Source organism: Ischnura elegans, chromosome 7 (genome assembly GCF_921293095.1).
Source record: "Ischnura elegans chromosome 7, ioIscEleg1.1, whole genome shotgun sequence".
Classification (NCBI taxonomy): Eukaryota; Metazoa; Arthropoda; class Insecta; order Odonata; family Coenagrionidae; genus Ischnura; species Ischnura elegans.
The window spans coordinates 2,940,823-2,956,310 of NC_060252.1; the positions used below are offsets into that span (position 1 = coordinate 2,940,823).

The window sequence follows — 15,488 nt, forward strand, 5'->3', positions numbered from 1 at the left end:
CCACATTCATTGTTTTTTTCGTCCATCCTCTTGAAAAATGATAGATCGAGGTTCCACCCAAATCTTTTGTTTTGCAGCCATACTTAAGGAAGAGTGGTACATATGAGGGGCTAGCAGAAAATCTCCTCTCAAGGGTTTCTAAAGCAGACTCACTGTTGTGGAGTGGGGTCGCCTGGGGGGAGGTCGTACTGCACCAGCAGATCGTATATCTCGGAGATAAACTCATGCTGCTGAGGGAACAAGGGCACATCTTCAGGCAGCTGAATCACATGGTTGTCTATGTCCACAAAACACAGGTTTGCCTGCAACAAGGATAATGGAGGGATTTAAGATGGTCATCCAGGAGAAGAAAGCAAAATTTATAGGAAGTACATTATTTAAGAAATGTACAGCAATATTAGATGAGAATAATACAACGTGACCAGGAAACATACATAAGAATACCAGGATTCAGTGCACTGGCCGTACATAACTACACAAGATGACACAAAAGTTTCAGCAAGATAAGTCAAAGTTAGGCAAACAGTATCCAGGGTCCATTCAATAAATAATCGAGGCTGGTTCCAAAATTCAAAATTTACTGCAGTTATCATATTATTTACATAATAATCTTCATAATACATTCATCCTGCTTTGATAAACTTAGTTCAGCACGTCTGCCACTCGTCGAAAGCCCGCTGGAAGTCGGTTTCCGGAATACTGTTGAGAGACTTTGTCGTCGCCGCTCAAACCACCTCAATGGAGTCAAACCGATATCCTTGAGCTGTAGGGGGGATGAGGCAACGTCACCACGCCCAATTTCGCTAGCAGCTGCCACACAACAATTGCACTGTGGCACGGCGCAATGTCATGGTGAAGCTCCCAATTCTTGGCAATGGCTGATTACACGCTCGTTACACCATTTCACACCAGCTTTGCACACATTTCCTCATTGCAAAATCCTCTGTTACAATGGTGTGGACGGTTACAACTGAAAGGCCAGTCTCCTCACTGATAAGGGCAATGGTTAAATGCCTGTCAGAGTCCAAGGCCAGAGAGTTCACTTTGTCCGCCTGAGCATCGGATCGAGCGGTCGTCGGGCGTCCGACACGGTACTCGTCTTTGATGAGCTCCCGGCCTTCCTTAAACATTTTGTGCCAGTCAATAACTCTTATGCAGCTTAAGGAATCATCCCCAAAAGCCTGTTTGATGAAATCAAGGGTCTCTGACGTGGATTTCCGGGGTTTAACTCAAAACTTCACAGCGTAGCGTTGCTCGACAGTGGGCTCCATGCTGGGAAGCAACGACACCACAAAAAATCACACGTCATAACAATCAACGTGCTGTCTCAACACATGCCCCGAGGTGACTGAACTGAAGTGCGCCGGAGTGGTGTGGGACCCCTCTAACGAGCCAACAAGTCGGACCCCTGATCCAACGCATTGTTGAGGCTACAGAGAACCAGTCCCGATACTTGTTGAACGGACCCTGTATGAGGTTGTTTCTGAAAACGATTCATCATGGTTCAAAGAAGTAAAGGCAGAAATTAACGGTATCAAAGATATTGGCACTGGGTCATGATAACAGACAGAACTAAACCAAAATTACCATCAACATACATGCAAATATACAAAACAAGGTAGAAAAATGAACCTTAATTAACATATAGAAATGCGAATCCAACCAAAGCTAGATGAATTTGAAAAAATACAGTATTGAAATTCAAAAGTGCATTCCAAGCAATTGAAATTAAAGAACTCTGGAATCAAGTAAAAGTACCAGCAGTTCTCAATGTCAATTATCAACAGGATTAATATTAATAAACTCCCAAAAAATTAAAAAAAAGTATATTGTGGTAATTAGGTCATTCACTCCATTATTTATGGGCAGCTACTTAAAAGGAATTGACCTCCTAGAAAGGCACCCTACTGTGGAATTATCTTCGAGTTTTCTGCAGCTCATTCATATTTAGAATTCAAATGGCTCACACATTGGTGGTAAATAGGTACTTAGACGAAGAAATGGAATTTTTCATACTAAAAGTCGAGTTTGTTCACTCTTTGTCTCTCCATTGCATTTCTTTCATTGACCATCTCTCTCACTCTCTCACACAGCTGATCGCAAGCTACCAGTACTGCAGGTGTAGAGACATACACACGATTCTTAAAACTTTCTGCACTCTAAGTCTTAAACACACTGTAATCCAGCATATTGGGTTCCTAGGGTGATGTCTTAGCCAGTAATAATATACGTGATAGATACATATTAATGTAATTTTACTAACCATTTCATTTAAATAATTCGGTTCATCCAGAATGTTGAGCATACACTAAAGACAAATACATGAATTAATAACACTGAAACCTTTTCAGAAAACAAATGGGCCAAGAGAAAAATAACATCATAATGACTCCAGCAGCTGTGAACATATAGAACATATAGAAACAAGTTGAGGTCTTACTTATCCATTTCAAGAAAGCAATGACATGGTTTTGATATAGTTTCACTAATGACAGGTAGGTGGTATCAGCTCCACCTTGCTAGGTACTTATTTGTCAGCCAAAATGGCAGTCCCAACACAGTAAATATGTCTCTCTCGCCATGTGAGTTTTAATGGTTTTCACTGTTGAACCCTAAACCCTAAAAACAATGACACATGGTACACACAGAAAAAAATAGAGGAATGTGGTAAAGGATTTTGCATTTCTGGTACAATTAAGTAAAAAATTAACAGCAGTTACTGTAAAAATATAGTTAGCAATTTTTTTCCTTCTTGATTTCTAAATTCATACTTTCTCTAGTCTTGGGGGCGAAGGATAAGTGATCCTAGGGCAGGCTAGCGGGCCTTTGGACTTGCTGCCTGCCAAGACCGTCATGCGTGGTGTAGAGCCACATCCTCCACGAGGTGCCCCTGGTTTTTCGCAGAACATGACGGATCTAGACCTGGCTGGACGATAAACTGCTCCCTTCACTACGGTGGGCCCCTGCGCCAAGGTGACCACGTGAGGTGGGGCGGAGGGTGAGAAGTCTCTAGCAGGGGCGACTCCGGAAGCCAGGCGACCTCCGGTTTTATTTAGCCTTACTCATACAAGCGGGGCTCTGTATGGGCAGGACCTTTATTTCCCTAGCTACTCGTGGGATTTTTATGGATATTAAACCAAAATCTAAAACCTCATCGGAGGCTGCCGCAAGGCAGTCTCTGTCTCTATCTGGGCAGGAGGAGGAGGCCCTGTTGATGAGCCCCTGTGGGGATCGAGACGGGAGCAACTCAACCGCCCTGACAAAGGGGGGCCCTTCGGGGATCCCCACCAAAGCTGGCCCTACTTCCAACCCCTCGGGGGAGGAGGAGGGCTTATTATCAGACTCCTCGGAGTCAACACTTAAAGAGACGCCTCATACTCCCATGACAGTGGAGTCCGACTCTGGTGCTTCCACATTAGGGAGTGTGGCCTCTGACATGAGGAGGCTCTTCACAGAGAGCAAGATTTCCGCCAAGAGGAATAAGAGGTTGCGGAAGAGGGAGAGGCAAAGGGCTGCTAAGGCTGCCGGAGGATCTGCGCCCCCCCCTGCGAAAGGGTGTACTGCTGGGGACAATGTACCCAGCAGGGGCCATGAGCGGGGTGCGGTAGGTGCGGAGACCCCGAAGGCCGCGGCAAAACGGAGCCGAACCCCTGGCAACACTCCTTCCGGCGAGGCGAGAGATAATAAGAGGGTTAAACCCTCATATGCTGAGGTCACCAAGGACCTCAAGAGGATGGCCATCGTTCCTCACAACTACCCGACAGGGGTGGTGACGGAGGAATGGATTGCGGAGATCGAGGGGCGATTGGAAAAACTCTGGGACGCTGTCCCAGAGGGCCAGGAGCTCCCGATCTTTATGGGCACCAGGCTCATCAATGGTGCCATGGAGGTTGCCTGCTGCAACGATCTTTCAGCGTCGTGGCTGGTGACCGCCACGGAACAGATGGGACCTGTAGAAGGGATCGTCTGTAAATGTGTTGAGGTGGACACCCTCATAAAGAGGAGGAGACTGATGGTCTGGGTCCCAGGACACAGCAGGCCAGAGGTCAAGCCTCTTCAAGAGCGACTTAAACGCGTCAATCCTGGGCTTAACATCAGCCTTTGGAGGACGTATGACAGGCAGGTGCTTGCAAAGGGCACCCGATTCATTTTGGGTGTCGATGAGCCATCTGCCGACATCATATCGGGCCCCAACTTTCAAAGGCATATCGGCCTTAGCAAAGTTGAGGTTGCTTTCCTGGGGACTGCAGGGGGGACGGATAAACCGAAACCCCCTGATGAAGAAGCTGCCTCAACCAGCAAGGAGGGAGTGGAGAAATAGTCATGGCAGGCATCACTATGCTTCAGGCCAATCTCCAACACTCCAAGGCCGCCTCAGGGGTCCTGCAAAGGATCCTTTATGAAGGTAAGGTCAATGTTGCTCTGATCCAAGAACCATGGGCTTTCCAAGGTAGGGTCAGAGGCTTGAGTACAACATCTGGTAAAATGTTTCATTGTACCAATGCTGATAGACCAAGGACATGTGTCTTTGTTAATGGGTTGAGAGCCATGCTCTTACCACAATTTACCTCCAGGGACCAGACGGCAGTCCTGCTGACTCTGGGGACTGGTGCCAACATGAGGAGGATTGTTACCTGTTCCTCCTACCTACCATATGACTCTCCGGAGCTGCCGCCGACTGCGGAGTTGGAGAGGTTGGTAAGTTATTGCAGATCTAATGGTCTAGAATTACTAGTGGGGTGTGATGCTAACTCACATCATTTTGTGTGGGGGAGCAGTGACTCCAACGATAGAGGCAGAGCCCTAGTGGAATACCTCATGGCAACTAACCTCCAGGTGCTCAACAGGGGCTCCTCACCCACATTCTCAAACAGTTTGAGGGAGGAGGTGCTAGACATTACTTTTTGCACCAATACACTGGTAAGCTCAGTGGGTGAATGGAGAGTATCCAACGAGGTCTCACTGTCAGACCACAGGCATATTCTCTTCACACTTATGCTCGCCGCTGAAAAGCGAACCACATACCGGAATCCTAGGAGCATGAACTGGGTAATGTACCGAGACTATTTAAGGGATAGCCTGTCACAGACTATTCCTAACAAATTCAACAAAGTGGAGGAGATTGATGCTGCTGCGGAACATCTGCAGAAGTGCATCATCACCTCTTACGAGATCAGCTGCCCGTTAAGAACCAGGAAAGAGAGTGGTAATCCACCCTGGTGGGGAGCAGAGTTAGAAAGTCTCCGAAAGGAGACAAGAAAACTCTTTAATAAAGCAAAGAGAACCAGTTTGCCGCAAGATTGGGAAACCTTTAAGGACACCCAACGTAGGTACAAATCAGCGATCAAAAGCTCAAAAAAGAAGTCTTGGAGGCGCTTTTGCGAGAATGTGGAGTCAGTTCCACAACTCTCAAGATTTCATAAAATCATTGCAAAAGACCCAGAAGCCGGAGTAGGGTCTCTTTTGCTTCCCTCGGGAGAATATACGTCTTCTGACAAGGAAGCATTAAAACTTCTGTTGGAGACTCACTTTCCAGGCTCCAAAGAGTCGGAGGAGATGCAACAATGGAAGCCTCCCACCCGTCCGGCTGTGACGGACTGGAGACTGGCCTCCAGCATCGTTAAATATGAAGTAACTAGATGGGCTATAATGAGTTTTAGCCCTTACAAATCGGCCGGCGAAGATGGAATTTTCCCGGCACTTTTACAAGAGGGACAGGAGCTGGTATTACTCCCCATGGTAAGGATATTCCGCTCCTGTCTTGCATATGGGTATATCCCAAAGAAGTGGAGAGCTACCAAAGTTGTCTTTATCCCAAAACCAGGGAAGACGGACTACACTTTGGCCAGCTCATTTAGGGGCATTAGCCTAATGTCTTTCCTGCTGAAAACGCTGGAGAAGATAGTTGACAGATATATCAGAGATGGTCCCCTTAGGGACCATCCTCTGCATCCGCATCAGCACGCCTACCAGAAGGGCAGGTCTGTGGAAACTGCACTCCACAACCTAGTCTGTAGGATAGAGAACGTACTGGAACATGGTTTGTATGAGTTTGGAGCGTTTCTAGATATAGAAGGAGCCTTCAACAATACATCCTTTGAACAAATCTGCCTGGCAGCGGACAGGCATGGAATCCATACACACATTGTGAGATGGATCAGATACATGCTTGAGCAAAGAACTGTTACCGCCCGTCTTGGAGGGAGCTCGCTGACGGTGACTGTGACAAGAGGGTGTCCACAGGGTGGGGTGTTGTCCCCATTACTATGGAATATGGTAGTCGACAGTCTGCTGTCAAACCTCCACAATACCGGTGTATTCACACAAGGATACGCTGATGATATCGTGATCTTGGTTTCAGGCAGATTCCTAGACACAGTATGTGAGCTTTTGCAGAAAGCCCTGGACAAAACAGCCCAGTGGTGTTCCGAAACAGGACTCTCTGTTAATCCAGAGAAGACCAATCTTGTTCTCTTCACTAAGAAAAGGAAGAGAGAGGGATTCACTTCCCCCTACCTTTGGGAAAGAGACTAACACCGTCCTCATCGGTCAAATATCTTGGAGTCACTCTAGATTCCAAGCTCAACTGGAGAGAGCACAAGGATAGGAAACTCAAAAAAGCATGTGCCTCATTATGGACATGTAGAAGAGCCCTTGGTAAATCATGGGGCCTTCAACCCAGAGCCATTAGCTGGCTATACAATGTAGTGGTGAAACCTAGTTTCCTCCACTGCTCAATTGTATGGTGGAAAAAGACCAAACAAATTACTGTTAGGAACAAGCTTAACCACCTACAAAGAATGGCCTGTATGGGCATAACAGGAGCAATGAGGACGACTGCAACCTTGGCGATGGAAACTCTGCTGAACCTCCCCCCACTTCATGTGGAAGTAGAGGTTCATGCAAGAGCCACGTTATACAGATTGAGAAATCTAGGTATGTGGTACGACAGAGGAAATTTCTCTGGACACAGACAACTGTGGACGGGACTGAGGGAGTCTAGCACCATTTTTGAGATGGGGTCGGATTCCATGATGGCGACGTTCAATTCTTCACCGCCTCTTTTTAAAACCCATTTCCCAAACAGGGAATGCTGGGCAAAAGAAGAGGGGAAAGCCCTTCATAATGGAGCCCAAGTGTGGTTCACCGATGGCTCCATGAAAGAAGGGAAAGCAGGGGCAGGCGTTTACAGCCAATCCCCCCCTAGGAGCATACATGTTCCCCTAGGAAGATAGGCCACAGTGTTTCAGGCAGAAATTTTTGCTATCCTAACCTGTGTGCACGCTATTGAGGAGACAGGTCTCTACAAGAGACAAATCCATATATGCACTGACAGTCAGGCTGCTCTAAAAGCCCTGAACTCACCTTGGTGCAGGTCCAAGCTATTGGCTGAATGCTATAATGCACTCAATATTTTGGGCAGCCATTGCAAAATAGAACTTTTCTGGGTACCGGGACATTCAGGTATTACCGGAAACGAGAAGGCAGATAAACTGGCAAAGGCCGGCGCTGAACAGAATCCAATTGGCCCAGAACCAATTGTGCCAGTTGCCCCATCAATTGGGATGGCTGCAATTGAAGTGTGGGGAGCAACCCAACACCTAAAGATCTGGCGGGAAACACCGGGTTTACGTCAGGCAAAAACCCTTATAGGAGAGATCTCTCCTAGACTCGAGAGAAGACTTCTTCTTATGAACAGAAGTCAAGTGCGGACGGTAGTAGGCCTGCTTACGGGTCACTATCACGTAATGAGACATATGCACCTGCTGGGGATAACAGACTCAGATAGGTGTAGATGGTGTGAGATGGAAGAAGAAACAACAACTCATCTAATATGCGAGTGTCCCGCAATCATGAGGACTCGATATAGACACCTGGGGTCACCTTTTATAGAGCCCAAGGAAGTAAGAGATCTTCCCATTGGGGACCTTTTGTCCTTCGTTAAGGACATTGGCCTCTATGGATGATCCATTATCGGTGATTAGCACAATGGACCTATAGGTCTAAGTGCCCTGGGAGCTGATCCCCCACCGCATAAACTAATCTAATCTAATCTAATGAGTTTTATGGAATAAAAAACGCAATATTCCTTTGATCTGGTGCTTTGCCTATACTTTCAATGACTTTTGAAGATTTTGGCTCTCATCTGTCTGGTTTTACATCGCAAAATGGCCGACCCGTTTTTCACGTGAAATTTGACATAAAGTAGACATTATCATTCATTTACGAAAAATATAACTCGGAAAATTTGAACCACAGTATAAAGTAGAGATTTCTAAAGAGAACTAATTATAAATCTTGGAAAAAAAGTTTGCGGGGAAGGAAATAAGAGCGATTTTTCAATCGCGCGTCGAGGCTGAGCTACACGCCGCAAAACTATAAGGCTCGGTATCTGAGGCAGATTTTTCAAGTTTTTTAAAACATAAGTCTTGAAAATCGTCATTTAAAGCATGGATAATCGTCTTCATTGACTTAAAACACTAAAATGAGGATGTTAAAAAGGATTATGTGTAGATCGACTAGAACATTTAGCGTATTACACGAGTGAAAATACTAAGGATTGGATATTTTTCGGAACCATCCCACGCATAAGAAATATACCTCGGGTATTGAAGTAAAGTGAAGAGATTACGTCAGCATGCTTAAGAGAGAGAAAAATGAACTGTTTCCGCGAGAGACAACAACCGATACCCTTTTTCCCTTTCCACCTTCGCCGAGGTGAGTCGTGCGGAAGGGGGAGTTTTCACATCACAAGGCTCTTTTAGCCTTTTTTTATTTCTGCGTCCGTCCGATGTGATATTCATTTGTAGCATTTAGTTTCTCTCTTGAACTTAAAAAAGCAAGAGATTTTAAGGTTGATTAAATGACGTGAGAAGTATAGAATATTTTTGGCTCTACAAAACTAAAGTTTAGTTCTATAGTTCGTTTGCTTCGTCCACTTGAATTCCATGGAGATTCAAGGTCCAAAAAAATCGTTGATAATATTTTTAATAAAAATTCCAAAGTCTCAGAAATCTTTCAATTTTGGTAGGAAAGTACTTGCCTAATCACAAAAGTGTGTAGCAAAAGGTAATTTTCTGCAGGCAGTAATATTGTAACACGCAGACGTCAAAACTTGCTGGCTGAGCATGTAGAATAATTGGTTTTTCTGCTTGAGAATTTGAAAGGGCCAAATATTACATGATTCATATACGTAGTATGTAATCTTTATTACTGCTATGAAAATTTCTGTACTCAGGGCTCACCCTTGTAGTTTGGATACATATTATGAGTGCCAATATTCTAAAGTAATACCTATCATGTAACACCACTTTTCAGGTATGTTCTGTTTTGAAATTTAGCTATTATATTTTAATTACATTGTGCTGATATGAAAGATGCTTTTGTCAACTGACTCTTTCACAGCGTAATATTTTTAAAAGTGGTTTTCTTGTTGCCTGGAATTAAGTGATATTTTTCTTGGAGCCTATGGCACCAGAATCGATGGAATCGGTATCGGTAGAATCGGAATCGAAATGTCAGAATCGGAATCGGGATCGGAATCGATAAAATTTTGGAATCGACCCATCACTAATTACAACAATAGGAAAACATATGAAAAATGATGAAGTGATTTTGTCTCATGGTGGCCCACTCTCCCTTACTCATTACTAGTGTTAACTGAGGATAATTTCAAAAAAGAAAAATTGAGAATCACTACAGAAACACAATTATAAAATAAACAAAGTTACAACAAATTGAACAATATTAAAGTATTTTAACACAAAAATTAGACATGAAATGCAGCCACCTATGGAGATCAGAAAGAACTACCCCAGTGCTACCACAGCAAAAGAAGCACCAGGGGCATGATTCTGGTTCTTTCTAGCTATAGCTAACGCGATTTGTCGAAAAGATTGGGGAACGGCGTATGCATTCCTATTTTCATTTTCATTCGCTAGCTATTTCGCCAGATATGCTTCGCTTCGTGTCTCTGGCGACGAAAAAGCTATTCTCGTTCCGTCTGGCGAGCATATGGCGAACGTAAACATTCGCCAAGAGCGATTTTCGCTAGCGAAGACAATGCAATCGCTCTAGCGGCTAAACGAAAGAGTTGACGAGAGACAGACTCGTGATTTTAGTACCGCTTTACACCATTATTACGTTATATTTTTGATCCCAATTAATTTAATTGTCATTCAAATCCTTGGCATACAACCTGTGTGTTGTTTTACTCGTCTTGTCGTTCTACGTAATTAAATAAATGGGATTAAAAGTGGGTTTGCATTTGAATGAACCGCGAAGCTTTTTTCTGGCAAGCGTATTGTGTTATCGTGGGAGTGCTATTATTCTGAGCATATTTTATTGGATTACTTGAGAAAACTTGCTGTTTCGGTTCTTATGCTCGTGAGCGAAACAATAAGAAAGAGACTGGCAGAATTTTTGTCGTATAAGAAAATTTCATATAGTAAGTAATTGAAGTAGTGGTGTAGTGGATAGCACGGCAATCTACCAATCTTAGGGTATAATGTCGATTCCTGCGGCAGTTACTTTTTTTCTCTTCACCACAAGAAAAAGATTCGCATACTATGGTTTTCATCTTCAGAGGAAAGTCACTTTAAGTTGTCAAAATATTTTAAATATACAGGAAAATCTCTCATCAGTTGTTCAGCTCCCATAAAGACTCACTGAATTTCACTATTGGGCTTTACATTTATATCCGGCAGAGCTCTAGGCAGCATAGGATGTGTAGTACGCTGTTATGCCGTCTATCCAGCATAAGGATGTTACGTTAATAAGGCAATATTTGACTGCATTCCTTAACTATTCTTCCCTAAAATCTTATCCTTGCCTTACATAAGTTCCTTAGCGTACGATAAGCAACTTATCATTTTCTTCCGTAATAAAACCATAAGAAACGGTTAACTCTCTTATTTTGTACCATCTGGATTAAGTTACAATTGAAAATATTAACCCACAGGTTTCACCGGAGTGACTTTTGAACTCATCGTTTACATCTACGAAAAAGATGAAAAACAAAGAGAACGGTTTTATGTTCAACTACGGAAAACGACTAATGAATTCGCAATACTGCACAACAATACTTTATGTAGCAATTCGTTTGTCTCAAGCGATAAACAAAACATGGTATAATATATTTTAGAAACATGATTTGAACTGACCAACGTAATTCGCGCTCTTCAATTGCTTCGGACTGCGAACGAATTTACCCGAACTTAAGCGATAGGCGGGGCGAGAAGAACGTGAATAAAAGCGGAGAAAATTTTCTCTTCGCTTCGAGTGGCCGAGGCGAAGCGAAGACCCGGCAGGGCGAAAGGAGAACGAGAATCAGAGCCCAGGTTCTACCAGGGAACTCTTCATCAACATGCGCAAGACACTTGGCAAGGCTGTTGAGACCTTTTGCAGACCACATTTGGATAATTAATTTGCCGACATACGAGGTAGGTGGAGTGGCTGAACATGTCGCCACAACACGCTTAGAAGCAACCCAATGCATATTCTGCACACTGAGGAGACAGGGTGCTTCAACTTCAGGGATTGCAGGACACGGAGACACAACTATTCGTCCAAAAGGGGGAAGGGGCCACCTGGAATGTTGGAGATGCCACCGTGTGGAAAGCAACGGGAATTTAAACGCTGCTGGGGTCAGCCTGGCCACCAACCACGGCCCCTGGTAAGTGTCCTCCTTCCGAGGGTGGAGATGGGGGGAAGGGTGCACAATTTAGTGGCGGAAGAGCAGGATGCCCGTGTCAGGTGCTTAATGTGACACAGGATCTCAAATTTCACTTGTGGGGGTGAAGAATACTCATCACAGGGAGACGTGATGTGGGTCCATAGAGAAAAAATTATATGTATGTGTCTTTGTGGGAGAGGGGCAGTATAACCACGTGATACAGGTAGTGGACAATTTAGGTGGTTTTGATGGGATTTTGGGACAAGACTTTTTGCAAAAATATAAGGATGTTACAGATGTTAGCAGAGGATACATTGAGGTAAATGGACAGGTTTGGGCCTCACTACAGGGGGCGCCACATTATCAATAGGGTTCAAACAGGTTCAGACAAACACACAAACTTGAGTAATATTCTGTACTTTATTCCGTAGTTACACTGACCTATGTTTGGATATGGATAATCCTCATTTCCAAGTACTAAATGCAAATATAAAAACATATCTGTTGAAACCTGGGTCAGAGTAAATAAAAAGATTAAAGAGTAGAAAATAACAAAAGTTTGAGTGTTCTGCATCACAGGAAAATTCTGCACAATTAAACCAATGTCATAAGGTTTCAGGTGGTCTGTCTCAGCTCATAGTGATGCCATGACAATCGCTCGTGAAAGTATACAGCTTTTCCCCTCCTTTGTTTTGGATTCAGTTTGGACTTGTGTTGTGTGACGCATATTATGCAGGTGCTCACTCACCTCGCTGGCCACTTTGGTTTTGTGGGTTTGGGGTCGGCAGGCGTGGCAGCAGGGCGCGGGGGCCCACGAGGGCACAGCCTGCGACACGCCCATCACGTACGGGACGGGCGCGTCCAGGAAGTGGGTGAGCGAGGAGGGCAGGATGGGCACGTAGACATGTTGCCACGTGAACGGAAACAGCAGGCACGTCATACCCTCCGCCACCAGCATCAGGCGCTGGTAATCTGCAAAGCGTGCAACGTCATTAAGCACAAGACTCCTCTCACAACAACACAACACGGAAACTGCATTTTGATTCACAGTCAACTCCTGAATATACAGGCACACATTATCTGTGCGTGAGTACCATTCTACATCATTATTTATAAAAAGAAAATAAAAAAATAGAGTGTACCACGCATTTTTTGGGTTCAATTGGGTATTCGAATATTCGAGCAATGATTTAATATTTGAATTCGATATTAGAGGTCGAGAAATCTGCTATTCAACCCATCTCTAGCTATTTCCCATAACTTCCGCGAAACGTACAGGCACAATAAACATACACCAACGGCAGCATTTAAGGCATTAAATAACAGCAATACAAATTTATCAGTAGGTAATTTTTTTATTTTTCAGCGGTAAATATCAAAATAACAGAATGATCATGAAAATGCACGAAGTGCATAGAAAATTGACTTCGTCGATTGTGCTTTGGCATAATGATTGAAAAAGCAATGCTTTGCATGATTTTTATTCAGTAAGGCACTTATAAATTGAATGGCTATGAAGTTTGTTATTAGGGTAAGAAAAATTTAGTAATGCAAAAAAACATCGCCTTTCGTCTGGATTTATGCTTACGTTTATCGTATAGATACGTCTCCATCACCACACCAGTCCTGCTCCTATGTAATTTTATATTGGCTATTATTATATTAGCTCCACCTCCGGTAAAGTGACAATTCACTACTGCGATTGTTTCTTTGAGCACCGTGGGGTCTCGTTTTATCGCAGTTGCACCATATGTCATTAGCACTTATTAATGGATGATACATAGGAAAATTTACAACCAGACACAAAACTATTGCATTTTTTATATACTGTGAATAATTTTCATTTTGGAATCATGTTGTCAGTGGCCCATCCGTAACAGATACAGATCGTGTCAGGCCAAATACCTTTGGTTGTTAGCAGTGCATTTACAGAAAAATGCAATAATTCTTTTGCCCACACATATCCCTGCCACATCAACACAGGATTTGCCCCATGTCCTCTAGAAATACACAAACTTTGAGGTTACGATATCATTAAAAAATATCATTTCTGTGACTGATTACAACAAAGGAACATATTTCTTTAGATTTATGGGCAGTAGAGTAGAATGACGAAACTAAATTTTAACAGGAGTGAACTTTTTTAATAAATTCAACCAGTCACTTTTTGACCCAGTACCTAAACACAAGGAAATTCACAACAAGTTTTAACCTCAGATGAGAGACATCATCTTCAATGATTATCCATCATCTTTGTCTTGGAAATACTTCATTAAATTGATACATGAATTTTGTAGACAGAGACTCATTTTCAGATATCCAAACTGCCCATTCTCAGCCCTGTATACAGCTGCAGTCATGCACATTACTATTTGACTCAACCACACGGGTGTGAAAAGGAGGCATAATAAATTTGATAGGTGACGTAAGAGGAACTGTGTTTGAGAGAGGGTTTGTGTCTCACCGGACGAGTAGAGGAGGACTTGGTTCTCGAGCAGGAGGCACGTGAAGAGCTCGAGCACTCTGCTCGGTCCACCGATGAGCGGGAAGAGGAGTCGCAGGGGGAAGTCAAAGAGGGGGGGCTCCTCGATGGAGCTGGGCCTCTGCAGCACCAGCAGCTCACCGAAGCACCAAAAGCGAACGCTGCGCCCAGGCGCGGGCACGCACACCTCGTACAGCAGGTTGTGCACGTGGCTCTCGAGGGACAGCTCCTCAGGCAGGCACTCAAACACGCCCAGCTCACTGTTGAACGACACCACTGTGCTCCCACCCTCCACGTCCATTGCATGCCTGCAACAACATTTGCGCCACTCAAAATCAATCATCGAGCCAAAATGACCAATCACCAGTGCTCTGCAAGGGAACAGCGGATCGAGTTCAACCAAGGCATATCTTGTTCTGACAAACACATTCACTCCCTTCCATGAGCCAAAGGAGACAGAATCAGCATTGATGAAAACTAATAAATAGTAATGATAATAATGTTTATTGTGACATGGCAGTTACAATTTCTGTGGCTTAAGCCGCAGTAAGTTGGTGACTTGTCACAAAGGTAGCTCAAAAATTTATACACAGATTATATAATGCCCATAAGTTTTAACAACAAAAGTACAATTGACAATATAAGTGTATTCTTATGAGAAATGTGGAATATATTTACATATTTACTGAAATGTTATCATCTAGATATTCTTGTATATGTTTTTTCTAACAGAAGTTGCTGGTGGTTCACTTGCATGAATTCCCAAAATTTATACCCCAAAGCGGCTACCATACCTTAACATCATATAGTTCTCGTGTTTCTTTCTCCATCGTATTAAAAACTATGAAAGGTATCATTAATACAGAGAAAAGATTTTTTTTATGTTAGCACTAAAAATTAGTTGTGCCATTATCGTAAAATAAGTAGTAGCGTAGAAAGGACAAAGCAAATGACTAATTTCTGTTGAAAGTCTGCAGAGAAGAAGAGAGACCATTCTATAATCGCAGCGCCTCACACCCCCTTGGTATAAACAACATAGATGACGATGGAAAAGTCTAATCTAAAGAAAGGGATCTAATCAGCTTCAAAAGAAAATATCAAGTTACATGAGAACAATGGAAATGTGTTTCACGCCTCCTCGATTCTCGCCCACTGAAATTTTTCAGCCTATATCTCCTTCAAATTTCCCAGTTTCTGGAGGTCAACTCCAGCATGAATCACCTATTAGCCCAAAAGGTGTCTAACACTGAATTATACTTTTTGGCATTATACTATTATTAGATTGAAATATTAGTAATGAGCATGTGATTCAAAAAAGAATGATACTAAATA

At 43.4% G+C, this 15,488-nt stretch overlaps 1 protein-coding gene across 4 annotated transcripts in view; it reads right to left on the minus strand.

The window, feature by feature from the left end:
• The window catches only part of LOC124162836 (DENN domain-containing protein 5B), a 142,252-nt gene that overhangs the window by 114,852 nt on the left and 11,912 nt on the right, over window positions 1–15,488 (minus strand). For all 4 annotated transcript variants that reach the window (XM_046539506.1, XM_046539504.1, XM_046539505.1 and 1 more), the window contains exons 5-7: window positions 14,139–14,464; window positions 12,423–12,646; window positions 154–302 (exon numbers count right to left, since the gene is read on the minus strand). In XM_046539506.1, the coding sequence (XP_046395462.1) occupies window positions 154–302; window positions 12,423–12,646; window positions 14,139–14,464 (699 nt within the window). The remainder of the gene's footprint in view (window positions 1–153; window positions 303–12,422; window positions 12,647–14,138; window positions 14,465–15,488) is intronic.